Raw genomic sequence first — 14,345 nt, forward strand, 5'->3', positions numbered from 1 at the left:
GAAAGTCTCACAAAACCACTTGTCTCACAAGACCGTGTGAAATGATCAGCACCGGGGTAAGTACGTTAATATGTACAAAACTACATGGACCACGGCGAACAGAACATCGGACAACCGCGTTTTACCAATCCATCCGGCCGGGCCATTGCGTCTAAGTCGTTCACAAAAGAAATTGTGAATCTGTCAAAGGTAGAACCGTTTTATGAAGTATGAGATTCTGCTGCCCGGCGGTGGAGTGGTTAAGGCACGGCGCACGTTTGCAGCCCGGCCGCAGTGTCGTGAGTTCAAATCCCGGCTCCGACGATGTACTGCATGTCCTCCCCACTCTCTCATCCCACATTTTATGCTGTCCTCTCCTGTCTAATAAAGCTACGGGTAAAAAAGACTCTTGAAGAAAAAAAGAAAAAAAAAGGATGTTTCTTGGATGAGTAGCAAAACGGCTTCGCTTCTTTAGCTATAAAGGAACTACCGTATTTTCCGGACTATAAGTCGCACCTTTTTTCATTGTTTTGGCCGGGTTGCGACTTATACCTATATTTATATTTATATACTTATACTCCGGAGTGACTTGTATTTGATATTATTTATTATTTTCACACTTGCAACCGCATTTCATACTCCAGTGTGACTTAAATATGTTTTTTTCTTCTCTATTATGCATTTTTTGGCTGGTGCGACTTATACTCCGGTGCCACTTATAGTCCGGAAAATACGGTACTCTTATTTTACACTTATTTTTGCATATCCACAATACCCTGAGCTGCCATAAATATCACAAAAGATATAATTCTGCGAGAGTTTAACGAGGCAAAAATCCCACTCGGCGACATCGTCACAGGACAAACATCAGATCATCGATATTACGTAGACGCCCCTTTTTCTTGTCACCCTTTTGTTGAACCATTTCGCCCAGGGCCATTTGCAGTGTCCCGTGGTGACGTAGTAAAGCACCGGGTCCAAGCACGTGTTCAAAATGGCCAGCGCGATGGTCACTCGCCTCGCCACGTGAATGCCGTTTATGGTCGCGCAACTTTCGATCTTCTTGACGTGTCCCAAAACGTGCAGCAGGTAGACCACGTGATACGGCAAAAGGCACAGCACCGTGATTGCAAGGATGGCGTAGATCACTCCCACCGCTTTCCTCGCCATTTTGGTCCGTATCCTGGCGATCCGCCTCGCCGCCGCGGGGTAGCACACCAGGATGATCGCCGACGGCACCAGCGACCCGAACGTCAAGCAGAACACGCTGAAACCTTTCAGGCGCGATTCCCATTCGCTTTGGTCGAAGTTCTCGAAGCAGCTGAAGCCTCCCGATTCCCGGGGCTTCGTGTTCAGCGGACCCAGGAGGACGAACACGAGCACGGCGACGCCCACCACGCACCAGAGCGAAGCGCTGGCGACGACTGCGCACCAAACCTTGCGCCACTTCATGTAGACGTGCGGGTGGACGGTGGCCATGTAGCGGTCGACGCAGATGCAGGTCATGAAGCAGACGCTCATGTACATGCCGGCGTGGAATAACGTCCCGGTGATTCGGCAAGCGGCGTCGCCGAAAACCCAGTCGTTGCCGTTCAGGTGGTAGTGGATTCTGAAGGGCAACGTGCACAGGATCATGAGGTCGGTCAGGGCCAAGTTGGCGATGTAGACGCCGAAAGCCGAGCGCGGGCCGGTCCTGGCGGTGAAGTAAAACAGAGCGGCAAGATTCCCGGGCAAACCGAAGACCAGCGCCACCACGGAAACGGAAGGGAACATGTAGTACTCGTAGCTCTGGTCGTCCGGGGAGCGGGTGCTGCAGTTGGTGCCGGGCGCGGCCATTGCCAATTAGTTCGAAGATGGACTTGGAGATTTTTGGTCCGTCAAAATTCTTTGCGCATTTGAGGAATCTGGCGACAATAAACAATGTGTTAGACAATTAATGTATCGCTGTGTTTGATTTACATGATTTTGTGTTTGTATTTGTCATTGATTAAATTAAAACAAAAAAGCCAAGTAGTCTTAGATATGTGGGTACCTTTAATATTATTTGAGTAAAAAAACATGCCAATCCATCCTAAAGTAAAAGTACCTAGGAAAAGGATTTGGTTATCTTTACTTTTTACAGTAGATGCATTGTACTTTGTATCTGAGAGCAGGTATTTGTACTTTCTACTCCTCCACATGTTTTAACTACACTGGAAAGTAGAAAGTCCTTTTCATTGTTTTGAGGGGACGTTATTTCACATCCTGTCTAAATGTTTTGAGTTTAATAAAATAGATAAAAGTAGTAATATTAGGAATTAGATTTGTTTTAATTGCTACTGTCGACCAAAGATTAGCACGAAAATCACAAAATGTAAAGCTTTAAACGTGGGAGTTACTTTATATAGTATTATCAAACTTTTACTTCATTCATGTACTACTTTTACTTTTTGTTAGTTTTTTTTTGGTACCAATACTTGAACAATGGAACCTGAACTGTACTTTTTTCATAACCTTTTGCCGTTTCAATCATCTCATAGAAAGACAAAACAAAACTATAATGTTCATAAACCCAGTTAAAAATATTCTATTGTGAGGTGTCAAACACATATGAAACGTGGTAATAGCAGAACCTTTTATTAACTTTTATTACTCCTTTTTAACAGTGCCCAGCTTCTATGTATAATTTCAAAGGGGAAAATTGTTGCCCCAAAACTACGAAAAACCAAACTCGATTCAAGCAATTAAAATAAAAATGGAAAATAAGGCATTTCAAAACCTCTAATTTTTTCCACTGCTTATAATACAGTATGTTTATTATTTAAATGAGGCTATAGTTGTACTTTAATAACTAGTTTATATGAAATTATACAAAATAGCCAATGACAAAAAGAAGGAAATTTTTTTTTTTTTAATATGAAGCTTTATGCCAATAATGCAATAACTTCTGTATTCTGTATCTTACCTTGTCGCGTGGTGGAAAGAAAGCGTCTGTAACGTGCCAAAAACAGATCCACCAGTTTCATCTGCAGAGGCGGAGCTATGATTAACTGCAGAAACACCGAGCTGTGGCTTTAGCTGTTTCCTGTTTGGGTTCAAGAGCGAAAAACGGGAGATGGTTCTGCACCGTGACCGTGGAAAGAGCAAATACTCCACGTTTTGTCCGTCTCCTTTTTCCAGTTCTGCTTTAGGACTTTATATTGTATTTGCTTGTTTTCCTCTAAAATGTCTGAATAAAAAACTGTTCAACTCGATCTCTTGCATTAGTGGTGTAACGGTCGATGCTTTGGGTACTGTATTTACCGAACTTTAAGTCGCACTGGAGTATAAGTTGCATTTTTGGGGGGAAATTTATTTGATGAAATCCAAGACCAAGAACAGACATTTCATCTTGAAATACAGTTTAAAATAATAACAGATTAGAGAACATGGTGAATAGGTGTACACCGTGGACAGTGGGCAACACATAGACATAGAAATACAGACACCAATTTAGAGTTGCCAATCTTACTCAAGACATGCATGGGTTTGATGGTGGGAGAACCCGGAGAGAACCCACAGTAACACGGGGAAGACATGCAGACATCATGGGATGTTGGTCTGGCCCAGGAATTGAACCCATGATCTCCTTCTTGGGCGGTGAGAGCGCTAACAGCGATAACATATTAACATAACATATAGCATAAAGAATATGCTAACAAGTTTACCAAAGCATCAATGTTACCCCAAATCACTAAATCTAAATCTAGCGTCCTTCTCCGACCCGCTGAGCTGCTACTTTATAAAGAAAAGGAGCCTGCTTATTTTCAGGTTGATAATGATTTTACAGAAAAGTGCCGATTAGAAAATGCTATAAGCGATTTTTTTTAAAAGCCTGTTTCATTCAAATTCACTCGATCTCGTTTGGGTCCAGATCGTTAGGTTCATTCTAATCCTTGTAAATGTCTGATCTCGGCAGCTCGAGCTCGGTCAGGACAAGGACGGGAGACCACCGGACAACCAGGGGCCACAGGGGTGTGTCCTCAGGCTGGACACTTCACCCACTTCACCCTCTTCACCCACTTCACCCACTTAACCCACATTGCCCAGTATGAAACCAATATAATGAATTATGAATAGAATTGTGTGTTTTAATGATGTGTGAGATGCAGGACTTGATCAGAATCAGAAAAGGTTTATTTTCATTATCAATGAACAGAATTCACAAACACAGGAACTTGTCTTGGTGATTCTGTGCAACATTAAACAATGCACAATGATTAAAACAATCTATATAAGTCAAAAAGAAAAAGCTATTAAAATCTGCTTTGTTAAATTATAGTTGAATTATGGTTAAATTGACAAGTGTTGAGTCCAATGGCCGAGGGAAAGAAACTGTTTATGTAACTTAATGTTATTACAATATTGATACTTCTGTGACGTATCGTGCATTCCCGTGACTAGTATCATTCGTACTATATCCACATCACAAGTTTAATTCGTTAAATATAATTCGGTTGACTGAAATGTTGCGGAGTGGGTTTTTGTTTTTGTTTTACTTTTCTTTTATTTTGGAAAAAGTCAAGCGGAAGTGTACTTCCAGCTGGGGGAAGTAGGGCTGACTCTTTAAACATTTCGTGCAGTTGTTCGTGTTTATTTCGTGTTTATTTCGTGTTTATCTCGTGTTTATCTCTATATCTCGCGCAGTTTGTTTATTTCAGTGTCTTTTTTGAACCGTGTCAGTCCATAACAGTTCAACCAAAGCCAAAAAGAGCTAAAGGTTGAGTTCATATCAAAGGAAAGCGCGTGTTTGAGGTGGAAAACGGCGCATTGTTGAGAAATAACCCGCTTTAAACAGAGATAATGGAGGATAAAGAAGAGGCTGGAGTTTGCGGTGAAAAGTGTTATATTTGTCTGTGTTCATTTGAAGAACAAACCGTGGGATCTCTCCTGGAAAACTGCAAACACGACTTTTGTCTCGAGTGCATCGTCCAGTGGTCCAAGGTAAATCTACTCACACTTTGACACTTTTTTATTTTTTAAATATTTCCCCCCCTATTTTGGGTCAATTGCATGAACGTGCATGCATTTTATTTATTTATGTTTAAAGATTTTTGTCGCATCGAGATTTTACCAATGTTATATTTATTCATATTTAATAGGAATTATTATTATGAAAGTATTTTGATAACTGTCATAATAATCTGGACCGTGCACTCTCAAAATCACAAGTAAATTGTTGTTTTATCACAAAGAAAGTTTTGCTAAAAGAACGTCATTTATTTTAAAGACTTTATTTGGTGTTAATGCAACAAAATTCAACTTAAATCTAATGTTTAAAAATCTGTATAAAATCTAAGTTATTGTTTGACTAGTCGACTATTCGAAAAAATATAATATTTTTTGCCTTTGTTATAATGTCTTTTGCTCTTCCAAAACGTTCAAACTTTGAGTCAGTTTGTTAAGTCATTTCTTAATGCTGTTTCAACGTTCTCCATTTTCTTTGTGGCGCTATATATAAAAAACAGATTTGGAGAGACTTATCCATGTGTCTCCAGTAGATTGGACTGTAACGGCCGCTCACTGGTCTCTCCAAACGAGCTGTAAAACAGCTGCAGTTCATCCAGAACGCTGCTGCTCGGGTCCTGACTAGAACCAGGAAGTACCATCACATTAGTCCTGACTAGAACCAGGAAGTACCATCACATTAGTCCTGACTAGAACCAGGAAGTACCATGACATTAGTCCTGACTAGAACCAGGAAGTACCATCCCATTAGTCCTGTTCTCAGGTCTCTGCACTGCCCCCTGTGGCTCAGAGAATAGACTTTAAAGCAGCTCTGCTTGTGAACAAGTCTCTCCATGGCCTAGCACCAAAGTACATCTCAGACATGTTAGTGCCAGATGAACCATCTCGGACTCTGAGGACCTCAGGGACCGGCCTCCTGCTGGTGCCAGAGTCAGGACTGAACATGGACCGGCCTCCTGCTGGTGCCAGAGTCGGGACTAAACATTCAAATCTGAGCTAAAAACAGTTTTGTTTAGCTGCGCATGACTGAAAGGATTTTTATTTGCACTCTTCCCTTTTATGTGATTTCATTAGTTTAGACAATCAGTTGGATTGATTTAAAAGGGAGTTGGACTCCAAAACACGTTACCCTTTGTGGCTAGGTGTTTTTTTATTACATTTTTTATTTAGTTAATTTTATCGAATTTCTTTGTGATTTGAATGCATTTTTCCTGCTGTGTGAAGCACTTTGAATTGCCTTGTGTATGAAATGTGCTCTACAAATAAACTTGCCTTACCTATTTGACTGTGCCGTTTTAGACCGCGCCGGGTTAAGGTTAGGGTCAGGGTCAGGGTTAGGGTTAGGGTTAGGGTTAGCCATGAGGCTATATGGCAGTGCCACGGTTCCTGAAACTGCTGGGCCATTTGACCGCGCCGCGGCTCTGCAGCCACGGCCTTTTTATTATATCAGGATTTTCCTGATTTTTGACGGGTTTCAACAAGTTATACCTCTTTACGATCGCTTTCACCGTCTTAGGGGGGGCTATTGCTTTTGACATTTACTTTTGAACAAGACTCAAAGTTGTCGCCAAAGACTCGAGCATTCTATGGAATGAACATTCCATTCCACGGCTCAAGCCTAACAAGAATCAAGTCTACTACACACATGTAGTTATTTTACGCAAGAACGCAGACACTTGCAATGGCTGAAACCATTGCACATTATCTAGTTCTTGCTCTGTCCTTGTGCAAATGACTCTCCTGGTTTGTGGTTTGCTGCTAACTGCCATTAAAAGCAACAACAACAATTGCAATGGTATTTCCCCCCTCCCTCCCCTGGGCAGCTCGGACCACAACCTTGTACATCTGAGGCCTGTGTATGAACCCATCGTGCGCAGGCAGCCTGTGGTGCCCTGTGAGGTGAGGATGTGGTCTGCTGAGAGCGAGGAGGCTCTGAGGGACTGCTTCAGCACCACTGTCTGGACTGAGCTTTATGACCCACATGGGGAGGACATCAACACCATCACAGAGTGCATCACGGACTACATCAACTTCTGTTTTGAGAACATTGTTCCCTCCCGGACGGTGCGGTGTTTTCCAAACAACAAGCCGTGAATTAACCGTGAACTGAAGGCTCTGCTGAAGGAGAAGAAGAGAGCCTTCAGGTCAGGGAACAAGGAGGAGCTGAGGACTGTGCAGAAGGAGCTGAGGAGGGCAGGCTGAAGCCGGCTACAAGAGGAGGATGGATGAGCAGCTGCAGCAGAAGAACATTCGGGGAGTGTGGAGAAGCCTGAAAACCATCTCGGGCTTCAAAATTCCCCCTGCCCTGACAGAGGGGGATCTACAGTGGGTGAATTATTTAAATGCTCACTTCTTGAGATTTGATCGGTCACCCGCCCCTCCCCCTGCATCCGTTCTTCTTCACAACTCTGCCCCGGACCATCAGCTCCCCACTTCGCTTGGACTCACCCATCCCCTCAGAACACAGTCCCCCTGCCAACCACTGACTGTCACAGCAGCACAGGTGTGGGGTGAGCTGAAGAGGATTAAAGTGAGGAAAGCAGCAGGACCTGACAGCATCAGCCCCAGGCTCCTTAAGTCCTGCGCAGACGAACTGTGTGGAGTTATGGAGCATGTCTTCAACATGAGCCTGAACCTGAGGGTGGTACCACAGGTCTGGAAGATCTCCTGTCTGGTACCTGTGCCCAAGACACAGCGCGCCAAAGACCTCAACAGCTTCAGGCTGGTGGCTCTCACGTCCCACCTGATGAAGACACTGGAGCGGCTGGTCCTGGACCACCTCCGCTCCACCGTGAGCTCAGCCATGGACCCGCTGCAGTTTGCATATCGGCCTGGCATCGGAGTGGAGGACGCCGTCATCTCCCTGCTGCACCGCTCTCTCTCTCACCTGGAAAAGCCTGGCAGCTCTGTGAGGATCCTGTTCTTTGATCTCTCCAGCACCTTCAACACCATCAGCCGCTGCTCCTGAGGGACAAGCTGGAGACGGCTGGTGTGGAGTATGACCTGGCAGAGTGGATCCTGGACTACCTCACGGACCGACCCCAGTTTGTGAGAGCCCGGGACTGTGTCTGACACTCGGACCTGCAGTGTGGGGGCGCCCCAGGGAACTGTCTTCGCGCCTCTTCACCCTTTACACTGCAGACTTCAGACATGACACGGACAGCTGTGTCCTGCAGAAGTTCTCTGACGACTCTGCCATCATCGGACACATCACGGATGACGACGATGTGGAGTCCTGGCGCAGGACTTTGTGGACTGGTGTCAGCGGAACCACCTCCTCATCAACGCGGGGAAGACCAAGGAGATGGTGGTGGACTTCCGCAGACGCCACCCCACTGCCCCCTCACCAGTGAACATCCAGGGAAGGGAGAGTGGATGCAAGTACCTGGGTGTTCATCTGATCCACAAACTGGACTGGACTCATAACACAGACGCACTGTACAGGAAGAGCCAGAGTCGGCTCTACCTCCTGAGGAGACTCAGGTCTTTTGGAGTGACAGGGCCACTCCTGAAGACCTTCTACGACTCTGTGGTGGCATCAGCTCCTGTAGGTGTGGCCTGCTGGAGCAGCAGCATCACAGGGAGGGAGAGGAAGAAGCTTGACAAAGTCATCAAGACGTCCAGCTCCGTCCTGGGCTGTGCTCTGGACTCGGTGCAGGAGGTGGGGGACAGAAGGGTCCTGGCTAAACTCACATCTATGCTGGACCATGAGTGTTGCTCCCGGCAGGACACTCTGTCCGCTCTTGAGAGCAGCTTCAGTGAGACTGATCCACCCTCGCTGTGTGAAGGAGACGTTTCACAGGTCTTTCCTTCCTGCTGCTGTCAGACTTTATAACAAACACTGTTAGTCCTACTGTGCAATTACTGTCGTGATCACATGCAATGGTATTGATTTTTTTTATTTTTATCTTTATTATTTTTCCCCTCCATCCCTTGTTGGGAAATGGGAGGTTTTGTCTATAGGAGTTTTTGTTTATTTGAAATCTTCTACTGAGAGTGTTTTTTAAACTTCCTATAAGTGATCTGTTCTTTTCTTCTGTATCTACCTGCGTTGCGTCAATGAAATTTCTCCATGTGTGACAATAAAGGAATATCTTATCTTATCTTAACAACAACCCCCATAAAACCCCATAGAAGAAAACATGAGTCAAGTCTAAAGAGTCAAGTCTAAAGAGTCAAGTCTAAACAATAAAGTCTAAAGTCAAAGTCGTACAACTACTGTAGGTGGCGGTACTGTAACACTTGGATACCAACCGCCATAAGTTGGTATCCAAGTGTTAAATTATTGCCAGACTTTATTCCTTAGACTTTATTCCAGCTGGCCTTTGGTCCTTCCCAAAGAAGAAGAAGATGTTGTTGTTGTTGTTGTTTTATGGCGGTTGGCATCCGAGTGTTGCATTACCGCCAGACTTTATTCCTCAGACTTTTCGTAGTCCTCAGACTCTGTCGGAGTCCGTAAAAGTACTCCTTCCATTGCTTTTGGTGTTACAAAGCCCATGAGGTCATGATATGTCCTTGTGACTAGAATAGTTGTTGTTTCAGAGACCAACCGGCTTTATTCCAGAGAGACTCTTCTTCATCTTCCTCTCCCTCTCTGATGTTCGGTGCTTTGGAAGTACAAAGCCCATGAGGTCATGGGACGTCTTTGTTGTTTTACAAAGCCCATGAGGTCATGGGACGTCTTTGTCGTTTTATCCTTTAGAAGTCCTTCTTCCATCACTTTGTTGTTGTTGTTGTTGTTGTTTTATGGCGGTTGGCATCCGAGTGTTGCATTACCGCCAGACTTTATTGCGTAATGCAACACTTGGATGCCAACCGCCATAAAACAACAACAACAACAACAACAACATCACTTTGGCGTTTCTAGGCTCATGAAGTCAAAGCGCGTTAGAACATCCTCTTGCTCCTCATCCTCGGCTCAGTCTCCAACACCCCCCAACTCTATAAATGTTTACCCAGCCCTGTGCTACATAAGTAAGCAACCACAGCCTGACACAAACCCTGTGACTGGATCGCCAGAACGTTCCGCAGATTGAACTCCTGCCCATTATTCCGAAACCACAAGGCCAACCCGGCCCTTTCTCTATCATAAGCCTCACAGCAAATCAGCACATGCTCGACAGTCTCTGGCACCCGACAGTGACCACACAGACCGGTCGGATGTTTGCCTATCCTACTCGGTGACCAATTGAGTCCAGTATGGCCAATCCTCATGCGGGCGAAGGCCCTTTCCTCCCACGCGTTCCTGCCCATAGACCTGCAAGGATCCACACTACCCTGTATGTGATAGAGATGCCGTCCAGTAACACAGTGGCTCCAAAATTCCTGCCAGAGGCCGACCACATGACTCTTGATAACGGGCTTGATTTCAGATTTGCTTAACTCAACCGCCACATCAATTGATGGCCGCCTAAGGGAACGTTTAGCCAGTGTATCAGCCATTTCGTTACCATCCACCCCCACATGCGCAGGGACCCAAATGAAGGAAACCCTCACATCCTTCCTGGACAGGGAGAGCATCAGACAGAAGATGCCATTCAACACATCCTGTCTGCAATCCGATTTCCCAGATTTAATGCTTTGCAATGCAGAAAGGCTGTCAGAGGCCACCACAATGCCGCAACACTGCAAAGCAGATTCCGCCCATTCCAATGCCAACTGTATCGCTATGAGTTCCGACGTGAGAACAGAAAGGCGATCTGTCAACCTCTTCTTGACCGCCAGCCCCAGGTCAGGCACAAAATAAGCGGCGCCAGTATGCCCACTCTCAGGATCCCTAGACCCGTCGGTATAAATAAACACATCACCTGAGTGCTTATCGATGAGCGCTTGAACGGCAAACTGCGGTTCCCTCCCAGCGACTCCTCTAAGCTTGCCACGCAAGCTAACATCAACAGGAGCCGGGACAAACTTCCACGGAGCTATAGCAGACAAAGCCACCGACGGGCTCACACGTAGATCACCAACCCCCGCAAGCCGCGCCTTCGCATTTCCTACCTGGCTAAAAACCATACCGCCAGCCTCATTCTGCCCCCCATCAACCCTGAGAAAGTCCCTCACCGGGTGAGAGCTCGTATGACCTTGCACATTCACCTAGTAAGCCAACAGAAGTTCTAGCCTCCGGAGCTGTAACGGCAATTCCCCCAACTCAACCTGCAGCGCCGAGACAGGGGAGGTCCTAAAAGCCCTACAGCAGATGCGCAAGGCCTGGGCTTGCTCCACATCAAGCTTCTTTAAGTTAGTCTCAGCCGCAGACATGTAGGCTATACAGCCATAATCAATAGCCGCCCTCATGACGGCCCGATAAATACCCAGGGGTGACCTTCTGCTGGCCCCCCAGTCCTGGCCGGATAGACAACGAAGCAAGTTATTCACCCTTTTGCATTTACCACTGACCTCATCAATATGCTGACGCCAACTAAGCCTCTCGTCAAAGGTGGCCCCCAAGAACCTCACCTCCCTGACCTGTTCGAGCACCTGCCCATGCAGTCGAAGGGAGAAGTCCCTATGCCCATTGAAGAAACAGATCACTTGAGACTTCCGTACGGACAGTTTAAACCCCCACTTCAGGGTCCACTGCTCCACCTGCTGTATTACCCTTTGCAGTTTCGCCTCGTAAAACCGGAGATTCCTCCCTCTCACCCATAGAGCGCCATCATCAGCATAAAGGCTCCTCCCAACAGACCCATCCACGTCGTCAAAGATGTCCTTAATCATAACATTGAACAAGATAGGGCTACACACACTCCCCTGCGGGATCCCATTCTCTACCTCATAGACCCCAGAGTAAGCAGCGCCCACTCTGGTTTGGATACGCCGGCCAGACAGAAAGCTCCGGACCCAGTTAAACAGTTTACCCTTCACACCACACTTCCGCAGCTTAATGAGGAGCCCATCCTTCCAAACCATATCGTACGCCTTCTCCACATCAAAGAGCACCGCAATAACCTTTTCTTTCTGAGCCCTGGCCAGCTGGATATCAGATTCCAAATACAACACGGAATCCATGGTGTTCCTGCCCCTACGGAAACCACTCTGGTGCACGGGAAGCAAACCCTGACTCTCCAAGAAGTAATCCAACCGCTCGGTAACCATGCGCTCCATCGTTTTCCCGAGCTGCGACGTCAAGGCAATCGGCCTATAACTTGAAGGGTCAGACGCTGGCCTACCCGGCTTCAGAACCGGCACCACCGTAGACTGTTTCCACGCAGATGGGACACAACCTGAATCCCAAACACGGTTGAAAAGACCCAGGACTAGCCCAAGCGTGGCATCAGTCAAATGAGAGAGCATGTCATAACACACCTCATCTTTACCCGGGGTTGTCTGTTTCGCCTTAGAAAGTGCTCTCCTTAGCTCAAACAAACTCAACGGAAGGTCAAGGTCATCTTGAGTCGAAGGCTGGTGCCCAATCAGCTCAGAATTCTGGGCCAAAGTACTCTCCCTGTAGTGCCTTTCCGCAGGTGAGAGATTGTCAGAGCTGTGCACCGACACAAAGGTGCTGGCCAACAGTTCAGCTTTGTCAACGTCGCTGACTGCTTCAACACCATTCTGTATTAGGACCGGGGTCCCATGACGGCGCTCAACCCCATGCATCCGCTTAATCATCCCCCGCGTTTCTCTCCCAATTTTGGAACAATACCGCCTCCAATAGGCACTCTTGGCCGTTCTTACAGTTTTCCGCACAACAGCGCTGGCCCTCTTGTAGTCAATGAGGGCACCCTCAGTGTGGGTAACCCTTAGCCGGCGAAACGCCGCATTTCCCGCCCTAACAGCATAACCACATGCTTCATTCCACCACGGCACCCGCTTCCTATGTCCACTACCACCACTCTTAGGAATCGTGCCTACCGCTGACTGCGTGATGAGCGAGACAATTGCACTATTGAGATCATCCACCTGAGTCAATCCTCCTTCCTGCAGAACCCTAGAACCATCATCAGCTTTCCTCAGGAAAGCCCCCCAGTTCGCCCTTGCCAACTGCCACCTCTGGATCCTCGTCCCCCTGACCACACAGCTCCCAAAGGCAATCTCGGTGCGGACTAGATAGTGATCGCTACCAAAAGAAAGATTACCAAGAACCTCTCAACTACAAACACCAGCTAACTCCTTGGACGCAAGCGTAAGATCTATTGCACTTTCCGTACCGGTCCCCATATCATAGCGGGTCCCACTCCCATCATTCAGACAAACCAACTCCCTTTGATTGATAAAACCCTCTACCACCTGCCCATGCCTATCGGTACCACTACCGCCCCACAAAGCGCTATGCGCATTAAAATCCCCACACCACACGGCCTTTCCCCGAACATCCTTACCGATACTATGTAAGGACTCTAACGTTAACTCACCACACGGATTATAAAGGTTAACCACAGTAACAGCTTCACCACCCAGCCAGACCCTCCGGCGCTTTACTCACACTGACAACAACGTAATTTAGGTCATCTCGGACAAACACAGCCACACCTCCGCCTCTACCCTGCTCCTTATCATTCCTAACACACACATACCCTTGTATCCCAAAAACCCACCTAGGTTGTAACCAAGTCTCCTGCACGCACATAACGTGAGGCTTGTCCAACAAGGTAGAGACAAAATGCTTAAATTCCTGGCCATTAGCACGAAGACTACGCGCATTCCATTGCAAAAGACAACCACCGCCATTATGAGCCCCCGGAACCTGACGGCGCATCGGGAGCCCCCCCACTCCCACTGCCAGAATGGGGCAGGGCGCCCTCCCGCAGCGCATCCTCTATCTCCGTCCACTCGGGACCCCCAGCTCCAAAGTACTTCCCTGCAGCCTTAGCGATGTTCCTAGTCTTTTCGGATCTCTTCTTGGTTTGACCAGTACAGTTAATCACTTCCACCATAAAGAGGAAGAAATCTTTCCTCTTCACAACCAGTACATCCTCCGCACCCACAGGGCCTCTGCCCGTGGAAGGCACACTCACAGGGATCCCAGTGGGGACCTCCCCCTGGCCGTGGGCAACGCTGCCCCCTCCCCTGTCGCCTAGGTCACCAGCAGCACTGGCAGCCCGCACTGCATCCACCTTCACCTGACTACCAGACACCTTCTTGACCGCATCCGCGTAGGATATGCCTTGAGAGGCTCTAACTTTTTGCACCTCAGCAGCCCTCTTGCTGAACACGCATCCCCCGTAGGCAGAGCTATGCTCTCCCCCACAGTTACAGCACTTGAGTTTTGCTCCTTCGTCACACTTCCCATACTCGTGGTCTCCTGCACATTTACCACACCTCTGCTTCCCTCTACAGACCGCTGCAATATGCCCAAAGCGCTGGCACTTGAAGCAACGCAGGGGCGGCGGAACATATGGGCGTACGCCATAGCACATGTACCCAACGCACACCACACGAGG

The 14,345-nt window shown here is 47.2% G+C and overlaps 1 protein-coding gene across 1 annotated transcript; it reads right to left on the reverse strand.

The window, feature by feature from the left end:
• Positions 1–832: 832 nt before the first annotated feature.
• Positions 833–1,878, reverse strand: LOC140362390 (lysophosphatidic acid receptor 6). The gene has a single exon (XM_072448495.1). It carries the CDS (start codon positions 1,813–1,815, stop codon positions 847–849), a length of 969 nt encoding a protein of 322 aa, XP_072304596.1. The 5' UTR covers positions 1,816–1,878; the 3' UTR covers positions 833–846.
• Positions 1,879–14,345: the final 12,467 nt, after the last annotated feature.

This window comes from Eucyclogobius newberryi, unplaced genomic scaffold, assembly GCF_026437365.1.
Source record: "Eucyclogobius newberryi isolate DKJ021-1_F unplaced genomic scaffold, fEucNew1.0.hap1 SCAF_17, whole genome shotgun sequence".
Classification (NCBI taxonomy): Eukaryota; Metazoa; Chordata; class Actinopteri; order Gobiiformes; family Gobiidae; genus Eucyclogobius; species Eucyclogobius newberryi.